At 48.4% G+C, this 24,962-nt stretch overlaps 1 protein-coding gene across 1 annotated transcript in view; it reads left to right on the top strand.

The window, feature by feature from the left end:
- Positions 1 to 24,962, top strand: part of Greb1l (GREB1 like retinoic acid receptor coactivator) — a 296,540-nt gene that overhangs the window by 265,346 nt on the left and 6,232 nt on the right. The window contains exons 21-32 of the mRNA XM_045135088.1: positions 572 to 687; positions 2,223 to 2,467; positions 6,644 to 7,215; positions 7,701 to 7,803; positions 10,048 to 10,203; positions 10,481 to 10,620; positions 12,926 to 13,087; positions 13,212 to 13,419; positions 17,602 to 17,767; positions 19,196 to 19,423; positions 21,628 to 21,769; positions 23,599 to 23,799. Coding sequence (XP_044991023.1) covers positions 572 to 687; positions 2,223 to 2,467; positions 6,644 to 7,215; positions 7,701 to 7,803; positions 10,048 to 10,203; positions 10,481 to 10,620; positions 12,926 to 13,087; positions 13,212 to 13,419; positions 17,602 to 17,767; positions 19,196 to 19,423; positions 21,628 to 21,769; positions 23,599 to 23,799 — 2,439 coding nt within the window. The remainder of the gene's footprint in view (positions 1 to 571; positions 688 to 2,222; positions 2,468 to 6,643; positions 7,216 to 7,700; positions 7,804 to 10,047; positions 10,204 to 10,480; positions 10,621 to 12,925; positions 13,088 to 13,211; positions 13,420 to 17,601; positions 17,768 to 19,195; positions 19,424 to 21,627; positions 21,770 to 23,598; positions 23,800 to 24,962) is intronic.

Raw genomic sequence — 24,962 nt, forward strand, 5'->3', positions numbered from 1 at the left:
GCCTAAGGACCCCAGTTCGATTCTCCAGATTCCACATAAGCCAGATGCACAAGGGGGCACATGCGTCTGGAATTTGTTTGCAGTACCTGGAGGCCCTGGCGTGCCCATTCTCTCGCTCTTTCCCCCTCCCTCTCTCTGTCTCTAATAAATAAATAAAAATAAAAAACATCATGGGGGAGGAAGGGGATTACCATGGGATATTGTTTACAGTCATGGAATTTGTCAATAAATTAATTTAAAAACATAAAAAAAGAAACCAAATATATGACAGAGAAAAAAATCTTTAAAAATATTTTTAAAAAATAAGGTGGAAAGCAACTGAGGAAGATACTCAACATTGACCTCTGGCCTCCACACACATGTACATACGCCTATACATACTTACACATATGAACCACACACATACTAACATGCACACACATGTATGCAAAGCGTGTACAACTATACATCATCACCCACACACTGAGTGGACGTCACTAGGAAACTTAGGGTGCCTGAACCCTGTGGCCAGAACCCTTTAGAAAGGCGTCAAGCTGAATGAGTTGCTCTGTGTCCTGTGTCTCTTTTACAGACCTGGAGAGGAAATGAGTCCGAAGAGTGGATGCCACGGACATACCAGGATTTAGAAGGTCTGCCCTGTATCGTGATCTTAACCGGCAAAGACCCTCTTGGGGAAAGCTTTCCCAGGTACGGTGTGAATCAGTTCCCCAGCTGAACTAACGGCTGGTTGAAGCGCATTCACTTCAGTTGTTTGAAAGGTACTATTAGATAGGGACCAAAGAGCCAGAACCTTCCTTCATGCTTGCTCTAAGATTTCCAGAGTTCTCCCTACAAGTCTGGGCACAGAGCGGAGTCACATGTGGGAAATAGTTGTGCGTCAAAACAAGGCAGCCAGGGAGACTGAGAGGGAAAACAGAAGGGAGATTAGATGATGACAGACAGACGGACAGACAGACAGACAGACAGACAGATAGATAGAATAGAAATGATAGAATTTGATAGCATATAGTTGATAGATATATGGATAGAAGAGAGAAGATAGAGATGATAGATAGAAAATAGATATGATATAGATAGATAGGTGGATAGGTAGCTAGAGTAGATAGAGATGATAGATAGATAGATAGATAGATAGATAGATAGATAGATAGATAGATAGATAGATATGATAGATGAGAGAGAGAGAGAGTATAGAGACAGACTGATATTTTTGTTTTCTTTTGTTTTTCGAGGTAGGGTCTCACTCTGGCCCAGGCTGACCTATGTAGTCCCAGGCTGGCATCGAATTCACAGTGATCCTCCTACCTCTTTCTCCTGAGTGCTGGGATTAAAGGCATGTGCCACCATGCCTGGCTTCAGACAGATATTTTTGGACAGAGTACTTTGTTAACATGATATTCCACAAAGACCCACAGGTTGGAAGGTAGTCAAATTAAGAGCACCGGCCGGGCGTGGTGGCGCACGCCTTTAATCCCAGCACTCAGGAGGCAGAGGTAGGAGGATTACAGTGAGTTCGAGGCCACCCTGAGACTCCACAGTGAATTCCAGGTCAGCTTGGGCTAGAGCAAGACCCTACCTCGAAAAACAACAACAACAAAAAAATTAAGAGCACCAACTGAGTGTTTTTTTTCTGCGTGTACCAGGCACGCCCCAAATACTTTTTTTTAATAAATATTTTTTCTTTTGGTATTTGCAAGCAGAGCGTGAGAGAAGATAGAGAGACAGATAGAGAAAGGGCACACTAGGGCCTCCAGCCACTGCAAATGAACTCCAGATACATGTGCCCCTTGTGCATCTAGCTTACGTGGGTCCTGGTGAATCGAACCTGGGTCCTTTGGCTTCACAGGCAAACGCCTTAACCACTAAGCCATGTCTCCAGCCCCCGAATGCTTCCCATGGGGCATGTGCTGTGCTGTTCGTCCCTTGCACCGTCTGCACAAGCCAGCCCTGCTGCCCCCTTTTCTTTTTGGCAGGGCTGGGGATGGAACTTACTGCCTCGCGTGTGCTAGGCGTGTGTTCTCCCACTGAACGGTCTCCCTAGCTCTCTGTCACACAATGGAAAAAGAAGTGAAGTGCAGGGCGGATGGGGGGCACCAGAGCTGAGGCATCCGATCAGACTTATCACCGAAGCCTGTGCCGGTCACCATCCTGTGGCCCACGGGACCTGCAAACATGCTTAAACCAATCAAAGGGCCACACCACCAACAGTCACTTCTATGCAGGTCTCTGAAGTACTGTGACCTCCGGTTAATCGACTCGAGCTATTTAACTCGTACGGCTCTGGAGCAGGAGGTGGGCCTGGCATGCTGCTATGTCTCCAAAGAGGTCATCCGGGGCCCCGCCGCCGCCCTGGACCTCAGTGGGAAGGAGCCTTCAAGGGCCCCCGCCAGCGAGAATGACTCGGAGGAGCTGCTGGTCGACCTGGAGCGGCCACAGAGCAATAGCAGCGCTGTCACGGGAACCTCAGGTCAGTGTTCTGTCTTCCCCGGGACGGGCAGGTGAGGAGGGGGGTGGTCATGTGTCCTAACCCTCCCCTCGTGGCTTCTGAGCAGCATCAGAGCTTGTGACCTCCTCAACAGACTTCAGCTCTAGGAGGGATGCTTGGAGAACAATGTAGCTTGAACCACAGCTGTTCTCTTTGCTCATATTTGCACAAAGGCCCTGTCCTCCCCCCCCTCCCAGCTCCCAGGACCTGAAGGTGTGAGTTTAACTGGCTCAGGGCCTGGCATGAATGTGTGTATGGCTGAATGTCTGAATAAGTGAGTAGATGACTTCCCTAAGTACTTAGTAGCAAGTGTTTGTACTCTGGACCATTTATCATGTCTTGTAGCAGGGTCAAGAGTACATTTGGAGGGCTGGAGAGATATGGCTTAGCGGTTCAGGCACATTGCTGCAAAGCCTAAGGACCCGGGTTCGATTCTCCAGGTCCCCTGTAAGCCAGATGCACATGGTGGCGCATGCATCTAGAGTTCGTTTGCAGTGGCTAGAGGCCCTGACGTGCCCATTCTCACTCACTCTCTCCCTCCCTCCCTCTGTCTCAAATAAATAAACAAAAATAAAATATTTTTAAAAAGAGTACATTTGGAAATAAATAAATAAATAAAAATATTTTTAAAAAACTTTTAAAAGGGCTGGAGGGATGGTGTTACAGTCAGGTTCATTCACATTGCTGGTAGAAATCACCCAACCAAGTGCAGTTTGTGGGGAAATAAAGAGGTTTATTTTGGCTTACAGGCTCGAGGGGGAAGCTCCATGATGGCAGGGAAAACGATGGCATGTGCAGAGGGTGGACATCACCCCCTGGCCAACATAAGGTGGGCCATAGCAACAGGAGAGTGTGCCAAACACTGGCATGGGGAAACTGGCTGTAACACCCATAAGCCCGCCCCCAACAATACACTGCCTCCAGGAGGCTTCAATTTCCAATTGCCATGATCTGGGGACCCTAGCATCCAGAACACCTAAGCTTATGGGGACAGTTCACTCAAACCACCACAGATGTCTTAGCGGTTAAGGTATTTGCCTGCAAAGCTAAAGGACCCAGGTTCAATTCCCCAGGACCCACATTAGCTAGAAGCACAAGGGGGCACACGCATCTGGAGTTTTCAGTGGCTGGAGGCCCTGGCATGCCCGTTTTTTCTCTCTCTCCCTCTCCCTTTCTCTGTCAAATAATTTTTTGTTTGTTTGGTTTTTCGAGGTAGGGTCTCATTCTAGCCCAGGCGGACCTGGAATTCACTGTGTAGGCTTAGGGTAGCCTCGAATTCTCAGCGATCTTCCTACCTCTGCCTCCCGAGGGCTGGGATTAAAGGCATGCGCCACCACGCCTGACTAATAAAAAAAAAATTTTTTTTTTAAAAAAGAGCACATTTGGTACATTGTGATAGAGCAAATGCAGCCCTATTTCCAAATTATTCTGATGATGAAAGTAATAAAGCTTAATGCGGAAAACTCAAAGAAAGTGTCAGAGTATAAGGAAGAGATTAAAGTGAAACAGTTCCCCCCCACACACCTCCCGCCCAGAAGTGACCATGATGAACAGGTTAACATTGGGCCACACACACCCTTCTCTGGCGTCACTGATGCACGGCCACCGTCACAGAGCAGCCCTGATCTTGCAGGTCATCCTATCAGGACTGAAGGGGCCACTGCCTGGGACGTTTCCCATGTAGAGTGATCAGAACCTGAAGGGGTGCAACAGTCGGACCCTTGGGCTGGGTGTGCTCAGCCTCGCTCCCTCAGCAGGGGTCAGAGCTGGCCCTGTTTATCCCTCTACCTCCTTCAATCCCACCCGTGTAGGCTCCCCAGTTTTCTTTCTGAGATCAGCTCAAAATAAAGTCAGAGGAGGGCTGGGGAGACAGTTCGGTGGTTAAGGTGCTTGTCTACAAACTTTGATTGCCCAGTACCCACGAAACGCCATATGTACAAGGTGGCCCATGTGACTACAGAGCGTTTGCAGTGGCCGGAGGCCCTGACGTGCCCATTCTCTCTCTTTCTATTTGCCTCTTTCTCTTTCTCTCTCTCTCTCAAATAAATAAATAAATTTTCAGAACAATCCCCGGGAGTGGTGGCACACGCCTTTAATGCAAGCACTTGGGAGGCAGAGGTAGGAGGATCTCCATGAGTTCAAGGCTACCCTGAGACTGCATAGTGAATTCCAGGTCAGCCTGGGCCACAGTGAAACCTTACTTCAAAAAACAAAAGAAGTAAAAATAAAATTAGCCAGGCGTGGTGGCGCATGCCCTTAATTCCAGCACTCGGGAGGAAGAGGTAGGAGGATCGCCCTGAGTTCGAGGCCAGCCTGAGACAACATAGGGAATTCCAGGTCACCCTGAGCCAGAGTGAGACCCTACCTTGAAAAACCAAAAAAAAATTTTTAAATAAAAATAAATTAATGAAGTCAGAGGACAATAAAGGGTAATAGGAGGGGAAATGTCACATCTAGGAGCTTTGGGATATGGTGTCAGGAGGAGACAGATAAATTGTTCCCTTTCCAGGAACTCTTTAGTTGATCCCTTCTTTCTTGTTGGCGAAGCTTCCTCGCTTGCCCCCAGTGCCCTGGCTGGCTCTGATCAACTCAGATCCATGTGGTCCTGGTACCACCTGCCTGCACACACTGAGCATTCAAGACACCAGCCCCTGGGATCCCTCTGAGAACAATGGGGTCTCCCCAAGTCAGAGGAGCAGTGGAGAGAGTTGATTTAAAAACCTCCAGTTGAGAGCCAGGTGCGGTGACGCACACCTTTAATCCCAGAACTTGGGAGGCAGAGGGAGGAGGATTGCTGTGAGTTCGAGGCCACCGTGACTCCATAGTGAATTCCAGGTCAGCCTGGGCTAGAGTGAGACCCTACCTTGAAAATCCAAAAATAAATAAATAAATAAAAATAAATAGAACCTCCAGTTGGACTGGAGAGATGGCTCAGCAGTTAAGGCACTTGCCTGCAAAGCCTAAGGACCCAGGTTCAATGACTCAGGACCCACGTAAGCCAGATGCACAAGGTGGTACATGCATCTAGAGTTTGTTTGCAGTGGCTAAAGGCCCTAGTGTGCCCATCCTCTTTCTCTGTCTCTCTCATAAATAAGAATTTAATTTGGGCTGGAGAGATGGCATAGCGGTTAAGCGCTTGCCTGTGAAGCCTAAGAACCCTGGTTCGAGGCTCGGTTCCCCAGGTCCCACGTTAGCCAGATGCACAAGGGGGCGCACGCGTCTGGAGTTCGTTTGCAGAGGCCGGAGGCCCTGGCGCGCCCATTCTCTCTCTCTCTCCCTCTACCTGTCTTTCTCTCTGTGTCTGTCGCTCTCAAATAAATAAATGAAAAATTTTTTAAAAAAAAAGTTTTTTTTTTAAAAAAAAGGAATTTAATTTAATTTAAAAATTAAAAAAAAAAAAACACCTCGAGCTGATAGCTCATCCATCACATCTCCATGGCTGACACACTTGGGCAGCTCCAGTCTGAGCTCACAGAGGGCCTTCAGTCCCAAGTGTAAGGACGTGTGCTTGTTCTGAACCCTAAGACAGGCTCATCTGCTGAAGCAGGGACACTGCGCTCCTCGAGGGCCGGTCTGCCCCCAGGCCCCTCTCCTGGAGATACCCCTACTGTGGACTAGGAAGTAGCCGCTGCCCTGGGAGCGAGCCCGTAGCTACCCCTTAGCCAGAGATGTCAGGCTCTTGCCTGGCACAGGCAAGCGCCGCTGTAAAGGACTTGAATGGAGCCTGTACCCTCTGCAGCCTGAATGAGGAAGTTGGAGGATTTCGTGGAGGGACTACTTCCGAAGATGGGGGGCAGGGTCTAAAATAGAAACAAGAGGCAGCATAGTGCTGAGTTCCACTGACCCAAGGACTCCCCCCTCCGCGGGAAGGAAAGGCAGCTTCCCAGTGGGGGAGGTGGGGGTGCAGGGGCACAGGGGAAGGAAGCCCCAAGAGATAAAACTAATTTCTTGCTAGTGTCTCCCACCCAGCAGCCAAGACAGGGGAGCAGGATGGAACGTTGTATAGACTGAGGCATAGAGAAGGTTCTAGCACAGGGTCTGCAGATCACAGACAGATCCCAGCAGGCTTCCTGGCCTTTGCCCTTAGCATGGGGACCTGCAGGTGCCAATGGGGATGAGCCAGGGCCAGGTGAGTTCCCTGTCTCTGTCTTCCACCAGGTTCCATCATGGAGAACGGAGTCAGCTCCTCCAGCACAGCCGACAAGTCCCAGAAGCAGCCCCTGACCCCCGGTTTCCAGAGCCGGGCCACCAGCGTGGGGCTGGACGAAGGGGTCTGTGCCAGCGCTGCCGGGTCAGGGGACACGCTGAGGCAGGAGTGTGACTCTTTGGGCCACCCCATGGCCAGCAGCACCACCTCTAAGCCATCTTCATCGTCCTCGGGTGCCCGGAGCCTCACATGGCCAGGACAGCCGCCCAGAGGCAGCCGGGGCCTGCCGGCCACCCTGCCTCCAGTGGTGATCTTATCCAAAGCCGCCTACAGCCTCCTGGGCTCCCAGAAGAGCAGCAAACTGCCCTCCTCCTCGTCCCTGCTGCCCCACGCCGACGTGGCCTGGGTGAGCCCTTTGCGACCCTGCCTGCACAGGGACATGAGCAGCGAGGAGCAGTCCCTTTACTATCGCCAGTGGACCTCGGCCCGTCAACACCACGCCGACTACAGCAACCAGCCAGACCCGGCCTCGGGCGCCCCAACCTTCCACCCCCGCCGGTTGCTGCTGACCGGGCCCCCCCAGGTAGGAAAGGGCCCGGCTGGAGCTTGATGTAGCTGGGATTGCTGCATGATCCCCAAGAAGAGAAAGTCAGGGGGACCTCTGAGGGTGGGGCAAGGTTGCACAGCGTGAGCACCTCATTCGGACAGTTGAACAACCAAGGGTGTTGGCTGGAGAGGTGGCTTAGCGGTGAAGGCACTTGCCTGCAAAGCCTAAGGACCCAGGTTCAGTCCCCCAGCACCCATGGAACCCAGATGCACAAGGGGCGCATGTGTTTGGAGTTCATTTGCAGTGGCTCAAGGCCCTGGAGTGCCCATTCTTTCTATATATATCTACCTTTTTTTTTTTTTCCCTCCTCTCTTTCTCTCTCTCGCAAATAAGTAAATAAAAAGAAAATATTTTAAAGTTTAAACCAAAAAGAAGCAAGGTTGTGAAAGAAATCTCTTTTCTCCTTCCCTCCCTTCTCTTGCCTTCCTCCACCCTTACCCAACTAAAAATACCTCCATCAGGTGGGAAAGACTGGCTCCTATTTACAGTTCCTTAGGATCCTTTTCCGCATGCTCATCCGGCTCCTGGAGGTAGACGTTTATGACGAGGAGGAGATCAACACCGGTGAGTTTCCATCCAGGAGACTTAAGGCGAGAGACATAAATAAAAATGTTGTTTAAAAAAAAAAACAAAGCCGGGCGTGGTGGCGCACGCCTTTAATCCCAGCACTCGGGAGGCAGAGGTAGGAGATTCGCCGTGAGTTCGAGGCCACCCTGAGACTCCATAGTGAATTCCAGGTCAGTCTGGGCCAGAGTGAGACCCTACCTCGAAAAACAAAAAAACAAAACAAAAAAAAAAACGGGACTGGGGAAATGGCTTAGTGGTTAAGGTATTTGCCTTTGAAGCCTAAGGACCCCGGTTCAGTTCCCCAGGACCCATGTAAGCCAGGTGCACAAGGGAGTGCATGCATCTGGAATTTACAGTGGCTAGAGGCCCTGGCGTGCCCATTCTCTCCTTCTGTCTTATCTGCCTCTTTCCCTTTCTCTCTCAAATAAATAAATAAGTAAAGTAAATAAATAAATAGATGGGCTGGGGCTGAGGGGATGGCTCAGTGAGTGGTGCTTGCTGCATAAGAACCTGAGTTTGGATCCCCAGTGCCCATGTAAAATTCAGGCATAGTGGCACATGCTTAATCCCAGCTCAGGGGAGGTAAGAGACAGATGATCCCTAGAGCTTGATGCACAGCAATCAGTGAGTTCCAGGTTCAACGAAAGAGCCCTGCCTCAAAGAACAAGGTAGAGAGTGCTTGATTCTGAAAGAAAGCACTCAACATGCACACACACACACACACACACACACACACACACGTACCACCTACACGCACACATATACCATACACACGCACACATATACCATACACACATATACCATGTGCATATGCCAAAAAAAAAAAAAAAAAAAAGATGGGCCTGTTCTGTGAACAGCACAAGGGACTGATTATCAGGCAGGTAAGAGTAGATTCAAGCCGGGCGTGGTGGCGCATGCCTTTAATCCCAGCACTCCAGAGACAGGGGTAGGAGGATCACCATGAGTTCGAGGCCACCCTGAGACTCCATAGTGTATTCCAGGTCAGCCTGGGCTAGAGTGAGGCCCTACCTCGAGAAACCAAAAAAAAAAAAAAGTAGATGCAATCAGGCACAATTAATCATGCATGTGAAGGCTCCAGTTGTCCCCAGTTCACATCCATGGTCTCACACATACATACACACACGTGACTGTAAACACATACATGTTCATGTTCCCATCCACATATTCTCATTTTCTCCCCATGAGCTAAGCTAGCTGCCAGATCCCCGGGCCCCCCACAGAAGGCAGCCAGAGCTCCAGGCTGGCTTCGGAATACCCTGGAAGCCAGAGCAAGCTGACTAGGACCTGGGCTGTGGTTCTGTGGTTCATGTTCCTTGGCACCACATCAGGGTGATGCCTTCGGCTTTACTCTGAGAAGCAGCTGCAGAGATCACGCAGTCTGTCCCTGCCTGTCTGACAGGCTTTCCTCCCTCTCCGCCACCTTAACCTTATTGCGAGTTCACAAAGACAACTGTTTCCACCCCCACCCCCACCCCCCACCACGAGGTAGGGTCTCACTTGAGCCCAGGCTGACTTGGAATTCACTAATTCACTATGTAGTCTCAGGGTGGCCTCAAACTCACGGCGATCCTCCTACCTCTGCCTCCCGAGTGCTGGGATTAAAGGCGTGTGCCACCATGCCAGGCTACAAAGGCACCTTCTTAACCAGCACAAAATGCAAACTTCAAACTCAAGGCATAAAAATCAAGTATTACTTATGTTAAAGATAACTATTCTGGGCTGGAGAGATGGCTTAGCGGTTAAGCACTTGCCTGTGAAGCCTAAGGACCCCGGGTTCGAGGCTTGATTCCCCAGGACCACCCACGTAAGCCAGATGCACAAGGGGGCGCACGCATTTGGAGTTTGCTTGCAGTGGCTGGTGGCCTTGGCATGCCCATTCTCTCTCTCTCTCTTTGCCTTTTTCTCTGTCTGTCTGTCTGTGACTCTCAAATAAATAAACAATTTTTTTTAAAAAAAGATAAGTATTCTGGGCTAGGGAGGTAGCTCAGCATTTAAGAGAGCTTGCTGCTTAAAGCACGAGGACCCTAGAGTTCAGTTCCCCAGAAGGCACGTAAAAAATCTGAGGGTGGCCATGCCTGGAGAAAGGGTGGAGACCAGCTCACTGCTTCACTGGCCTGAAGTGATGTGGGAGTTGAGGGAGGGAGGAAAGGAGGCAGGAGGGCATGAAGAGAGGGAGGTGAGCCCACCTATTCTACCCTCTGCACCCCCACCCCGCCCTAGACCACAGTGAAAGCTGTGAAGTGAGCCAGTCAGAGGGAGACCCCTGGCCGGACATCGAGAGCTTCAGCAAAATGCCCTTTGACGTCAGCGTGCACGATCCCAAGTACAGTCGGATGAGCCTGGTTTATACTGAGAAACTGGCCGGAGTCAAGCAAGGTCAGTGCTCACGGAGCCAGGCTGTGTCCTCTGGAGGCCAAGGAGACTCTAAGCCGGGCCAGAGGCTGGGGGAGGGGGACAGGTCAGTCTTTTGAGGGGAGCTTTACATCATTTTCTGTCTTTCTCTTTTACACAGTTTATACCTGCTTGTCAGAGCACACACTACATAACCTTTGGGGAAAATCCTTCTGTGGCCTTCTCTCTGAGCTTTCTATGTATATCATTGGAATAACGAGATTTATTTGTTTTTATTTGTTTTGGGTCTCTTTACCCACAGAGGTAATAAAGGAATGCAAAGTTGAGGAGCCCCAGAAACGAGAAACTGTATCCATGATGCTGACCAAATATGCGGCCTACAACACCTTCCACCATTGCGAGCAATGCCACCACTACATGGACTTCGCCCCTGCCTCCCAGGTGCCGCCCCCCTCGGGGGTTTTCCTCTCAGGGATTTCTTAAAAAATATATTTTATTTATTTATATTTATTTTACTTGAGAGAGAGAGAGAATGGGCGCGCCAGGGCCTCCAGCCACTGCAGACGAACTCCAGACACATGCGCCACTTTGTGCATCTGGCTTATGTGGGTCCTGGGGAATCGAACCAAGATCCTTTGGCTTTGCAGGCAAATGCCTTAACCACCACTAAGCCATCTTCCTCAGCCCCTCTTAGGGACTTTTTTTAAAATTAATTTATTTTTGTTTTAGGGTCTCGCTCTAGCCCAGGCTGGCCTGGAATTCACTGTGTAGTCTTAGGGTGACCTTGAACTCACAGTGATCCTCCTACTTCAGCCTCCCAAGTGCTAGGATTTAAGGCGTGTTCCGCCATACCCAGCCTTCCTGTTACGGATTTTATTTTATTTTTTTTTTTAATTTTTGGTTATTTATTTATTTGAGAGCGACAGACACACAGAGAGAAAGAGACAGATACAGAGAGAGAGAGAAAGTGAATGGGCACACCAGGGCCTCCAGCCACTACAAATGAACTCCAGATTCTTGTGCCCCCTTGTGCGTCAGGCTAACGTGGGTCCTGGGGAATCAAGCCTCAAACCAGGGTCCTTAGGCTTCACAGGCAAGCGCTTAACTGCTAAACCATCTCTACAGCCCCTGTTACAGATTTTAAAAAAGATTTTTACTGCCCTACGAGGTAGCACTTGCCTTTAATCCCAGCACTCGAGAGGCAGAGGTAGGAGGTTCATTGTGAGTTCAAGGCCACCCTAAATCTACATAGAGAATTCCAGGCCAGCCAGGGCTACAGTGAGACCCTACCTTGGGAATTTCTAGCTGCCAAAGAATCATGGCAAAGAATATATAGGGTAAGTGGGAACTGTGATTTGGTTTTAGGTAGACAGGCCACCTTTCCAGCCCCATTTGCTTTCTTTTTTAAAATATATTTTATTTTTCTTTATTTATTTGAGAGAAAAAGAGAAAGAGAAATAGGCAGGGAGAGAGAATGGGCACGCCAAGGCCTCCAGCCACTGCAAATGAACTCCAGATGCATCTGGTTTATGTGGGTCCTGGGCAATTGAACCTGGGTCCTTTGGCATTGCAGGCAAGTGCCTTAACCACTAAGCCACCTCTCCAGTCCCTGTTTGCTTTCTTGTTTTTTTTTTTTTAATTTAATTTAATTTTTATTTTCAAGGTAGGGTTTCACTTTGGTCCAGCCTGACCTAGAATTAACTGTGTGTAGTCTCAGGGTGGCCTCGAACTCATGGTGATCCTCCTACCTCCGCCTTCCAAGTCCTAGGATTAAAGGAGTGCACCACCATGCCCGGCCCGTTTGCGTTCTTTCTTTCTTTCTTTCTTTCTTTATTATTATTTTTTTTTTCCGTTTGCTTTCTTGATGGACTACTATGAAATCTATTCCCAGTGCCTTACAGGATATGAAAGATCCAGGTGCCCTGGTCTATAAATCACAGGATTATTAATGTGTTTTTTTTTCTGTATTAGTTTCTGTGTGATTATGTTAGTTAACATGTTCCTCCATTTATAAAGCAATGACCTGTTGTATGTTCATTTATGAAGATGGGTTCTTGATAGCACATGCACTTCCCGGCAACTTTAGATTTTGCTGTGATGAGTCAAATGGTGTCTTCCCTGAATCCACAGTTCTGCTCTAAATGTCCCAACCTCCTCACCTTACACTGTAGCCAGGGAAGATGGAGTTTTAGATACATTCATAACGATGCTAGGCATGCTGTCTTACTTAGTTCAGACAGAATCACATGGGGCAAAAGCAACTGTAACTGGCCAGGCATGGTGGTGCCCACCTTTAATCGCAGCACTAGGGAGGCGGAGGTAGGAGGATCACTGTGCGTTTGAGGCCAGGCTGAGACTACATAGTGAATTCCAGGTCAGTCTGGGATAGAGGGAGACCCTAGCTTGAAAAAAAAAAAAAACAGAAGTAACTGTAACTGGGGTCTTTGGGGGATGTAAGCACAGGACAGCCCATAGGGACATTAGACCTCCATATAGGACTGAGTAGTCATTGACACAAGGAACGCAGACCATGCCTGTGTGATGTGATGCCTTGAAGGGCAGGATGCCTGGCTCACGAGCCAGCGGCAGCTACTAAATGATGACGCCCTTGTTGCCACTCACAGCCTGGTGGCCCTTATTAGTGCCAGTCAGCTTGCCCGTCTTAATACCAACCTAAAGGCAGGCCGTGAAAGCCTGAAACCATAAGCTGACACCCCGTCCGTTTCTTTCTTCTCTGCACACGTAGATGTCTGACTCCACGCTTCATGCTTTCACGTTTTCCTCCTCCATGCTGGGAGAAGAGGTTCAGCTCTACTTCATCATTCCCAAGTCCAAAGAGAGTCATTTTGTCTTCAGCAAGCAGGGCAAACATCTGGAGAGCATGCGGCTGCCCCTGGTTTCAGACAAGGTGGGGGAGAGTGTCTTAGACATGGTGAGGGCTGCCAGGCCCGGGGGATCGGGGTAGGTGGTGGGGGGGAGTCTCTGAGCTGCTCCCGGGTCTTACCCTCCCTTTACGGCCCGTGTTCCTTCAGCAGAACGTGAATGCGGTGAAGAGCCCTATTTTCACCCCTTCCAGTGGTCGCCACGAGCACGGGCTCCTCAACCTCTTTCACGCCATGGAAGGCGTCAGCCACCTCCACCTTTTGGTGGTGAAGGAGTACGAGATGCCGCTGTACCGCAAGTACTGGCCCAACCACATCATGCTCGTGCTTCCTGGCATGTTCAACAACGCGGGCGTGGGTAAGCCTCTCCCGCCGGCCCGTGGGGAAACCGACATGAAACTCCCCAGGTTTCCTCTGCCCCACCAACCACAGGCTTTGGACCCTGCTTTGAGCCGTCCTCCCTTTAGCGCGGGTTTTACTTCTTTTTTTTTTTCCACTATGTAGTCTCAGGGTGGCCTTGAACTCATGCTGATCCTCCTACCCTGCCTCTTGAGTGCTGGGATTAAAGGCGTGTGCCACCACACCCAGCTACCAACTTTTAATTTTGACAAATAAGAACAAATAGTATTTGTCCTTCTATTTCTTTTTATTTATTTATTTATTTGACAGAGAAAGGGGGAAAGAGAATGGGTGCGCCAGGGCCACCAGCCTCTACAAACGAACTCCAGATGCATGCAACCCCTTGTGCATCTGGCTAATGTGGGTCCTAGGGAATGGAGCCTGGGTCCTTTGGCTTTGCAGGCAAATACCTTAACTGCTAAGCCCATTTTGTGTCTGAAAGAATGCACTGTAAGCAGTCCTACCCTTTCTTTGGCTCTTATATTCTTTCCACCACTTCTTCTGCAATGGATCCTGATCCTTAGTGGGTGTGATAGAGAGGTTTCAGTGCTGAACACTCCTCTGTCGCTTCTTCTCAGCACTATGGTGCCTTGAGTCATCCCAGAGGTCAGTGCTATCTGAAAAGAGAAGCTCGTCTAATCCAAAAGCAAAAATAGCATTAAAAAAATAGCGTTGAGGGAATTACCATGGGATATATTTTATAATCATGGAAAATGTTAATAAAAATTAAAAATAAAATAAAAACATCCAAAAAATAGCGTTAATATATGAGTATGAACTTTAAGAGAAGTGCTTACAGGCAGTTTAGTGAGCATAATATGTAACATTTAGGCAGACACCAGCAGGCGTTATACCCCTAGGGCTCATGACCTCCCCCGTCATAGGTTTTCAGTAGCAGGCATGTATTTCCTCCCATGGAGCAGGCCTCCAGTCCAATTAGAGTGATTGTTTTCCCCCATAACAGACATGCCACTATTACACTCATTGGCTTATTTGGTCTGGCTGGCCCAACTTGAGGCTTACAGTGTCCACTAATGTTTATCTCTACTGACGACTTCTGTCTCCCATAGGGCTGCATGCAGTATACCTAGCTCATTTTTTAATTGAGTTATTTGCTGTCCATCCTTTTTAAAAATATTGTATTTATTTATTTATTTGAGAGAAAGAAAGGGAGAGAGAATGAGGTAGATATAGAAAGAGTATGGGTGGGACCAGGGCCTCCAGCCACTGCAAACAAACTCCAGATAAATGCACCACCTTGTGCATCTGGCTTATGTGAGTACTGGGGAATTGAACCTGGGTTCTTAGGCTCTTCAGGCAAGCATCTTAGCCATCCCCCAGCCCTGCTGTTCATCTTTTGAGTTCTTCATATGGTCTAGATATTAATCCCTGTTAGAGTATTCGTTTGTGAAAATTTTGTCTCCTTCTGTAAATTGTCTCTAAGTCTGTGGATTATTTCCTTTGTTCCAGAAGCTTCTTCATGGAACATAATCTTTATTTATCTTCTTTACTTTTGTTCTCTGTACCTTTGGGGCTTTCTGAAAAAAATTATCACCTACACCATTGAAACCTCCAACTTTGCTTTTACAAGAATGTTTTGGCAATTTGGGGTACCCTTATATTCCATTAACTCAGGGGTAGATTTTGTTTTGTTTTGTTTTGTTTTTTGAGGTAGGGTCTCACTCTGGCTCAGGCTGACTTGGAATTAACTATGTAGTCTTAGGGTGGCCTCAAACTCATGGCGATCCTCCTATCTCTGCCTCCCGAGTGCTGGGATTAAAGGCGTGCGCCACCATGCCCGGCTTCAACATTGGGATTTTGATAGGGACTGCATTAAATCAATGGGTCACCTTTGGTAACAATGACATCTAACAGTATAAAACCTCCCAGTCTCTGAACATGAGATGTCTTCCCATTTATTGGTATATTCTTTTTCTTTAGCCATGTTTTGTACTTCTCACTGTGCAAAAATATTGCCTCCTACTTTAATCCTGAGGTTTTTTTTTTTTTTTTTTTTTTGAGGTAGGGTCTCAATCTAATTCAGGCTGACCTGGAATTCACTCTGCAGTCTCAGGGTGGCCTCGAAGTCACAGCGATTCTCCTACCTCTGCCTCCCGAGTGCTGGTATTAAAGGTGTGCACCACCACATCCGGCTTCTTTCTTTTTTCTAATTTTTTAAAATATATATTATATTTATTTATTTGAGGAGGAGATAGAAAGAGAGAGAGAGAGAGAATGGGTGTGCCAGGGCCTTCAGCCATTGCAACTGAACTCCAGATGCATGCGCTCTTCTGTGCAGCTGGCTTATGTGGGTCCTGGAGAGTCAAACCAGGATCCTTTGATTTTGCAGGCAAATGCCTTAACCACTAAGCCATCTCTCCAGCCCTTTTTAGATTTTTTTAAGGTTTATTTTTATTTATTTATTAGAGACGGAGAGAGAGGGTGCCAGGGCTTCTACCCACTGCAAACAAACTCCAGACGCATGCACCACCATGCGCACCTGGCTTGTGTGGAACCTGGAGAATCAGACCTGGATCCTTAGGCTTCTCAGGCAAGTGCCTTAACCACTAAGCCATCTCTCCAGCCCTAAATATTCTTTTTTTAAAAAAATATTTTATTTTTCTTTATTTATTTGAGAGAGAGAGAACTAGGCAGGGGGAGAGAGAGAGATAGAGAATGGGTGTGCTAGGACCTCCAGGCACTGCAAACAAACTTCAGATATAAGTGCCCCCTTGTGCATCTGGCTTTTATGGGTCCTGAGGAATCAAACTTGGGTCCTTTGGCTTTGCAGGCAAATACCTTAACCACTAAGCCATTTCTCCAGCCTTGAATATTCTTTTTGATGCTGTTATAAATGAAACTTAATTTGCTTAGACTACACATTTTCAGTACATAAAAACACAACTGATTCTGGCGAGGACTTTCAGTCCATTAACTAGAAGTGTGGACAGACAGAAGCATCCTGTGTTGTCCCCGATGGTAATGGGGAAATTTTGTCTTTTACCATTGACTATGATGTTAGCTATGGAGTTTTCATATTTATCTTTGTGTTGAGAAAGCAAACTATTACAGACTCTTAGAAGGTAGATTTTCCTAAACCCCAGTATTACCTGATCTAGCCTCCAAGTGTTTGGGGATCTCCCATGAATCAAGTAGCTTTTCTTCAGCCTTTTTCTTTCAGTATAATCTTCATGTCACTTCATTTTAGGGTGACTTACTCATAGCATGTGGCTAATTCCTGGAGGCCGGCTTGGTTATCACTAACACTCCTCTGAGTACCTGTCACGTGCTTGGCACCATCCTGAGCACCATGCATCACCTGAGACATTATCACCACCTTCTGACAGGTGGGGAAGTCATGACTCCACGCAGCCATTTGTTCAATGGTCACATGGCTAGAAGGTGATGGAAGCTCAGACTCGGGAAGCCTGTCTCCGGTCGGCTCTCATCCTCATTTGACAATACTATGTCTTGCATAAAGCAGACCTAGGAAAGGGTACCTGTTTCCAGAATCTTCTTTGGAGAAAATGCCGCCGCCACTTTCCCACTCATCGCGGCCTTGGCTACTCCCTAGCACAGGACAGGTGAATGGGTTCTTTGTCACATTTTAAGGAACTAATCAGTGACATCACTTCCCCCATGAGGTCTCCTTTCTCCTATCGGGGAAACCGGATTCTTGTAGTACTCCTCCGAGCATAGAGATCAGTGCAATCACTGCTTTCTGGCCTTTTTTTTTTTTTTTTTTAGTTGTTTAGTTTGTTAGTTTTTTTGAGGCAGAGAGAGAATGGGCGCGTCAGGGCCACCAGCCACTGCAAATGAACTCCAAACACGTGCGCCCCCTTGCGCATCTGCTAATGTGGGTCCTGGGGAATCAAGCCTCAAACCGGGGTCCTTAGGCTTCACAGGCAAGCGCTTAACTGCTAAGCCATCTCTCCAGCCCGCTTTCTGGCCTTTCTTAACCAGACTTACTCAAGTGAACTTCTGGCGCTGGGTTCCAGGAATCAACATGTTAACCTTCCTGCCCCTGGCAGTATGCTTAGAGAACCATTGCTCTAAACAGTCGCTCGGCTCTCGGCTGAACGTGCGGCGTCCGCGTGTGCAAGCGCCGGGGAGCGTGTACCGTGAGTGTGCCTCCTTCCAGGTGCCGCCAGGTTCCTCATCAAGGAGCTGTCATACCACAACCTGGAGCTGGAGAGGAACCGTCTGGAGGAGCTGGGAGTCAAACGCCAGTGTGTGTGGCCTTTCATCGTCGTGATGGACGACTCCTGTGTCCTGTGGAACATCCACAGTGTTCAGGAGCAGACCAGGTAGTGATATTCCCGAGCAGGTGTGCGGGAGCATGGCACAGTGCTTTAGAGAAGTCAAGTTTCTTGGCTGCAGCCGAGAAATAACAAGAAATTAGAATACAGCTTTTCGAACAAGGTCGACTACGAAACCACCCTCAGTAGCATTTTGTGGTTGCTTGAGGATTTTTTTTGTTTGTTTGTTTTTGGCTTTTCAAGGTAGGGTTTCACTCTAGCTCAGGCTGACCTGGAATTCACTATGGAGTCTCAGGGTGGCCTCGAACTCACGGCGATCCTCCTACCTCTACCTCCCAAGTGCTGGGATTAAAGACGTGCGCCACCACACCCGGCCCAGATGCACTCTTACAGGTGATGGGCTCGGGCGAAAGAACTCTCGCTTTCCACCCAGACTATGCAGAAGAGCTAAGGCTACAAACCAGGTCTCCTCATGCACATACCAGCAGTCATACAGATACACTGTACAGATAGGCATAGCTAACTAGCACTGTGCTACACAAATGGTCTAGAACTTAGTGGCATGTTAGATGTCTTAAAAAAATCAAAGCCGGGCGTGGTGGCGCACGCCTTTAATCCCAGCCCTCGAGAGGCAGAGGTAGGAGGATCGCCGAGAGTTCGAGGCCACCCTGAGACTCCATAGTGAATTCCAGGTCAGCCTGGGCTAGAGTGAGACCGGACCTCAAAAAGAAAAAGAAAAAGAAAAAGAAAAAAAGAGTGTGGCTGGGCCAGTCTTCTCCCGGAGCCTTGCCGGCACAAGTCACAGTGTAGACAGTGTTGGTTGGGAGCCCAGGAAACCAAGGTATGTTAAATATTGAGTCTACTCCAAGCTGCCCCTAAAATTCAACAATGCCCCACAACGCAACAAAGTGCCACATGATCTCTGGGCCTTCTCTAGCTTATTATTATTTCTTGTGTGGAATTGAAGTCAATGAAGTTTTCATATTTTTCTTTCATTAATAAATATAATTCCCAGAACCAGAAATGTCTGTGCTTCTAACCTCTGGCTACCTCTCTGGTAGTGCCTGTCCATTCTCTGGATTGCTTTTCTGCCTTCAAGTGACAGTCCCCACCCTCAAATGTCAACTTCTTCCCAAGAAATTAGCTGATTGCATTCCTCGCAATACTTCTTCAGTAACATTTTTTTTAAAGGCATTTTTTAAAATTTTAATTTATTTATTTGAGAGAAACAGACACAGAGAGAAAGACAGGTAGAGGGAGAGAGAGAGAATGGGCGCGCCAGGGCTTCCAGCCTCTGCAAACGAACTCCAGACGCGTGCGCCCCCTTGTGCATCTGGCTAACATGGGACCTGGGGAACCGAGCCTCGAACCGGGGTTCTTAGGCTTCACAGGCAAGCGCTTAACCGCTAAGCCATCTCTCCAGCCCTTCAGTAACATTTATGGACGTGTCATAGAAACTAACTCTACACTTTATAGCCAGCCCATGGAAGCAAGAGTTTCCAGTAAGAACGTGTCCTTGAAGAGTGTCTTGCAGCATATGGAAGCCACGCCCAAAATCCTCCACTACGCGATCCTGGGCATCCAGAAATGGAGCAGCAGGCTGACGCCGCAGAGCCTGAAGGCTCCGTTCTCCAGGTGCCACGTGCACGATTTCATCCTCCTCAACATAGACCTCACGCAGAACGTGCAGTATGACTTCAACAGGTAGGTGAGACCCCGTGGGGTGGTCGCCATCCCGGCACCCACTGACTTGTGTTGACCGGCTCAAGCCTCTGCCGTGTTTTTGTTCCTGCGCCTTGGACCAAAGCCCCGTTCATCACTCGTCCAACTAACCAGCCCCTAGCCTGGAGCTTGTGTGGTCCTCCCACCGTAGCCTCCCGAGAGCTGAGATTACAGACATGGGGCATTACGTTCGTCATAACCTAGGTTTTGTAGTGCGGCATGCTTAAAAACACACCACAGCCATTATACTGATTATTCAAGAACTTAAATGGGCCCCAAAGCTTGTATGTGGACAAATCTGTGTGTGGACCCACAGAACTCAGAGAAATCATTTTCTCCAGAGCCAGTAAAATTGATATCTGGGGACTCGAGAGATGACTCTGTAGTTAAGGCGCTTACCTGCAAAGTCTAAGGACCTGGGTTCAGTTCCCAAGGACCCGCATAAAGCCAGATGCACAAGGGGGTGTATGTGTCTGAAGTTTGGTTACAGTGGCTAGAGGCCCTGGCGCGCCCATTCTCTCTCCTTTCCTCATAAATAAATAATATTCTTTCTTCAAAAAATGAGATCTGGGTTATGGAAGAAAAAGGCAACAGAGGGGGCTTCCTGAATTAATCATGTCCGCTTTCCTAGCAAACCTGAGTGGGCAAAGAAATAACGTAGGGAACAAAAGTTGTTCTTGTGTCACTCCGTGACCCAGGAGCTATTATAAAAGGCTCCTGCCACACCTCGTCCTGTAAGTGAGCAGGGATTTATTTATTTGTTTGTTTGCTTTTATTTTTTTTTTTAAGTTTTTTGGTTCATTTTTTATTTATTTATTTGAGAGTGACAGACATAGAGAGAAAGACACATAGAGGGAAAGAGAGAGAATGGGCGTGCCAGGGCTTCCAGCCACTGCAAACGAACTCCAGACGTGTGCGCCCCCTTGTGCATCTGGCTAACGTGGGACCTGGGGAACCGAGCCTCGAACCGGGGTCCTTAGGCTTCACAGGCAAGCGCTTAACCACTAAGCCATCTCTCCAGCCCTGTTTGTTTTTATTTTTGAGATAGGGTCTCGCACTAGTCCAGGCTGACCTGGCATTCACTGTATAGTCTCACGGTGGCCTCAAACTCACGGCGATCCTTCTACCTCTGCCTCCCAAGTGCTGGGATTAAAGGTATGCGCCACCACGCCTGGTTTTATTTATTTATTTTATATTTTAAAAAATTGTTTATTTATTTGAGAGTGGCAGACAGTGAAAGAAGTAGAGAGAAAATGGGTGTGCCAGGGCCTCCAGCCACTGCAAATGAACTCCAGACGTGTGTGCCCCCTTGTGCATCTGGCTAACATGGGTCCTGGGGCATCGAGCCTCAAACTGGGATCCTCAGGTTTCACAGGCAAGTGCTTAACCGCTAAGCCATCTCTCCAGCCCCCGGTTTTATTATTTATTTATTTATTTGGTGAGCAGGGTTTTAAAATAAGCACCTTGACACTCATGCTTGAATGCACAGAATGTATATAGCTCTGGTCTGTACAGGAATACTGAAAACCTCATGGAATAATTGACAAAACTCACCTGGGCTGGAGGGATGACTTAGTAGTTAAGCGCTTGCCTGTGAAGCCTAAGGACCCCGGTTCAAGGCTCGATTCCCCAGGACCCACGTTAGCCAAATGCACAAGGGTGCACACACATCTGGAGTTCATTTGCAGTGGCTGGAGGCCCTGGCACACCCATTCCCTTTCTCTTTCACCCTCTGCCTCTTTCTATCAAATAAATAAACACACACACACTCATCTTTCTTCCTTTAAAAAATTTTTTTTTGGTTTTTATTTATTTATTTGAGAGTGACAGAGGAAGAGGCAGAGAGAGAGAATGGGTGCGCCAGGGCCTCCAGCCACTGCAAACGAACTCCAGACGCGTGCGCCCCCTTGTGCATCTGGCTAACGTGGGACCTGGGGAACCGAGCCTCGAGCCGGGGTCCTTAGGCTTCACAGGCAAGCGCTTAACCGCTAAGCCAATCCCTCCAGCCCACCTTCCTTCCTTCTTGCCCACGTGGCTATAATGCTCAACTCAGGGGTTTGCACAGGTCAGTCTAGTGAGGGCAGCTCCATGAGGGCAAGGCCCGTCGCTGTATGCCCTCCCCAGCATCTGTCCCACAGCTGCGTGTAAGTAGCGGAGCTGAGATGTGACTTGCGGTTATGACTTAGGTACTTCTGTGAGGACGTCGACTTTAACCTGAGGACCAACAGCAGCGGCCTCCTCATCTGCCGCTTCAATAACTTCAGCCTCATGAAGAAACACGTCCAGGTTGGCGGGCAGCGTGACTTTATCATTAAACCAAAGGTCGTGGTAAGTTCTGCAAGCTTGATGCTCCTGGTGAAAATTCGCACTTTAGTTAGTGCTTTCTTTTTTTTTTTTTTTTAATTATTTATTTATTTGAAAGCAACAGATACAGAGAGAAAGACAGATAGAGGGAGAGAGAGAAAATGGGCACGCCAGGGCCTCCAGCCACTGCAAACGAACTCCAGACGCGTGCGCCCCCTTGTGCATCTGGCTAATGTGGGACCTGGGGAACCGAGCCTTGAACCGGGGTCCTTAGGCTTCACAGGCAAGCGCTTAACCACTAAGCCATCTCTCCAGCCCTAGTTAGTGCTTTCTTATGAATAGTTTTGTTATTAGATATCGGCACGCATGGGCCTTCCACCTGATTAGAAAGAAAAGGAACCCAAGGGGATTCTTTTTTTTTGTTTTTTGGTTTTTCAAGGTAGGGTCTCACTCTGGCTCAGGCTGACCTGGAATTCACTATGTAGTCTCAGGGTGGCCTCGAACTCTCAGCGATCCTCCTACCTCTGCCTCCCAAGTGCTGGGATTAAAGGCGTGCGCCACCACGCCTGGCTCAAGGGGATTCTTAATGTCAAAAGTGCAGTGTCATTTCTGATACCAAGGACTCATCTAGAACAAAAATTTAAGTTTTGACAATTCAATGAAAATTGTTTCTTTCAATTTAAGCCTTAAAAATTCCATGAAAGGAACCGGGTGTGGTGGTGCACGCCTTTAATCCCAGCACTGGGGGGCAAGGGGGAGGGCGGCAGAGGTAGGAGGTTCTCTGTGAGTTCGAGGCCACCCTGAAACCACATAGTGAATTCCAGGTCAGCCTGGGCTGGAGTGAGACCCTGCCTCAAAAAAACAAAACAAACAAAAATCTACCAAAGTTTTGTTTTTCAAGACAACAGCGTTTATATTGTAATTTGATGTATGCAGTGTGAGAGAAATGTAAATCAAAATGCTTATAACTGTTCCTTTCCCTTGTCTCTTTCTAAAGATAGTTTTACAGATCAAATCCTATAGGAGGTGAATTCCACCGACCAAGCCTTTTAAATTTTTGTTTATTTTTATTTATTTATTTATTTGAAAGTGACAGAGAGAGAGAACGGGCGCACCAGGGCCTCCAGCCACTGCAAACAAACTCCAGACGCGTGCGCCCCCTTGTGCATCTGGCTTACGTGGGTCCTGGGGAATCGAGCCTGGAACCTGGGTCCTTAGGCTTCACAGGGAAGCGCTTAACCGCTAAGCCATCTCCCCAGCCCGCAAGCCTTGTCTAAAAGGTTTACCGACAGCTGATCATTTGCAGCATATGAATTATCTGCTGGAGTTTAGAAGCCTCTGCCTTCGTGTGGGGTTTTGTTGGCACTGTTAGAAAGGACAGGATTCAGCCCGTAGACACCCAGCGGCACAGCAAAGGACTTCCTTGGGCCTTGCCCTGTACCCGTCCCGCTGGGTGTAACTGAATGTTATGTACTATTGTTCCCTTCCTGAAGAGGGAAGAGGAGACCCCTCAGAGCGCAAGATGACAGACACATTTGAACCCAGCCTGTCACTCCCGGACCTGCGGTCTGAGTCACCTTAGCCTGAAGATGACCAGGGTCACATAGGCTTTGTTAACCTGCGGCTGTAATTATTCAGTTATCTCGTACCGTGGGTGATTCAGAAGTTAAACTTTTTCATAGCTCTGCATAGAGCATACATATATGACCATGCGGTCTCCAGCGCGCCCTGCCGTTTCAGGTTCGCACTGGGGGAACGCGTCTGTGGGACTGTTAGGATGCAATCCAGTGTGCTCCCAGACATCTCCTTCCCCGACAGACACGGTCCCGTGATCATCTCGGCTCTGCTTGCAGGTGTCAGAAAGCTTGGCTCCCATCTTGCCCCTTCAGTACGTCTGTGCCCCCGACAGTGAACACACGCTCCTGGCAGCCCCCGCGCAGTTCCTCCTGGAGAAGTTCCTTCAACACGCCGCATATAAGCTCTTCCCCAAAGCCATCCATAACTTCAAGAGTCCCGTGCTGGCCATTGACTGCTATCTGAACATTGGACAGGAGGTAAAGGCAGGGAGGGTAGACCTGCGCATGCCCACATCCATGTCTTTCCCATCCTAGCATGGTTTGAAAAACCTAAATGACAACAAAAGAGTGACAGTGTGATTCAAAGGCTCAGGCACGCGTCGGTGGCTGCTCTCTCTCCCCGTCCCCATTTTACCTCTTCACAGTGGGCCAGTGACCATTCGTATTGTAGCTCACGTGGCAGCTCTCCGAGAAGCCTGGCTTGATCACCTCGTGTGCAAGCAGTTACCTGCTCACACCTGTCTTGATACTAAGCCGACTCTGGGGTAATTGTGTGAACTTCCTCCATAAGATCAAGTTTATTTGTTTGTTTGTTTTTAATTTATTAGAGAGAGCAGATATAGAGAATGGATGCACTGGGGCCTCCAGCCACCACAAATGAACTCCAGATGCATGCATCACCTTACGTGGGCACAGGGGAATTGAACCTAGATCGTTAGGCTTTGCAGGCAAGCACCTTCACCACTAAGCCATCTCTCCAGCCCAAATTTTTGTTTGTTTGTTTGCTTTAATATTTATTTATTTATTTGATGGAGAAAGAGGGAGAGAGAGAAAGAGAATGGGCACACGAGGGCCTCCAGCCATCACAAATGAACTCCAGATACGTGCGCCCCCTTGTGCATCTGGCTAACATGGGTGCTGGGGAATCAAACCTGGGTCCTTTAGCTTTGCAGGCAAATGCCTTGACTGCTAAACCATCCCTCCAGCCTCAAATTTGCTGTTTTAAAAACGAACACTGGACACCTTTAATATTTTACTTATTTATTTGCAAGCAGAAAGAGAGAAGAGAGAGAAAGAGAAAGAGAGAGAACATGTATGCCAGGGCCTCCAGCCAGTGCAAATGAACTCCAGATGCATGCTCCGCTTTGTGCATCTGGCCTTACATGGGTACTGGGGAATCAAACCGGGGTCCTTAGGCTTTATAGGCAAGCACCTTAACCACTGGGCCATCTCTCCCACCCCTGGATCAGGTTCTTGAAAAGGCACTTAGCACATATAAGAGAAGTTTGGTGGTTACTGAAGCAATAAATGGGCTCCATGTGAGACTGTTTCAGCGTCTCTACGTCCCACCCACGACTTGTTCAAGTTCTTCAGTTCTCATTCAGTTTTTTAAATTTCACCTGAACCTCCAGGCTTCTGCC

This window comes from Jaculus jaculus, chromosome 15, assembly GCF_020740685.1.
Source record: "Jaculus jaculus isolate mJacJac1 chromosome 15, mJacJac1.mat.Y.cur, whole genome shotgun sequence".
In the NCBI taxonomy this organism is placed as follows: domain Eukaryota; kingdom Metazoa; phylum Chordata; class Mammalia; order Rodentia; family Dipodidae; genus Jaculus; species Jaculus jaculus.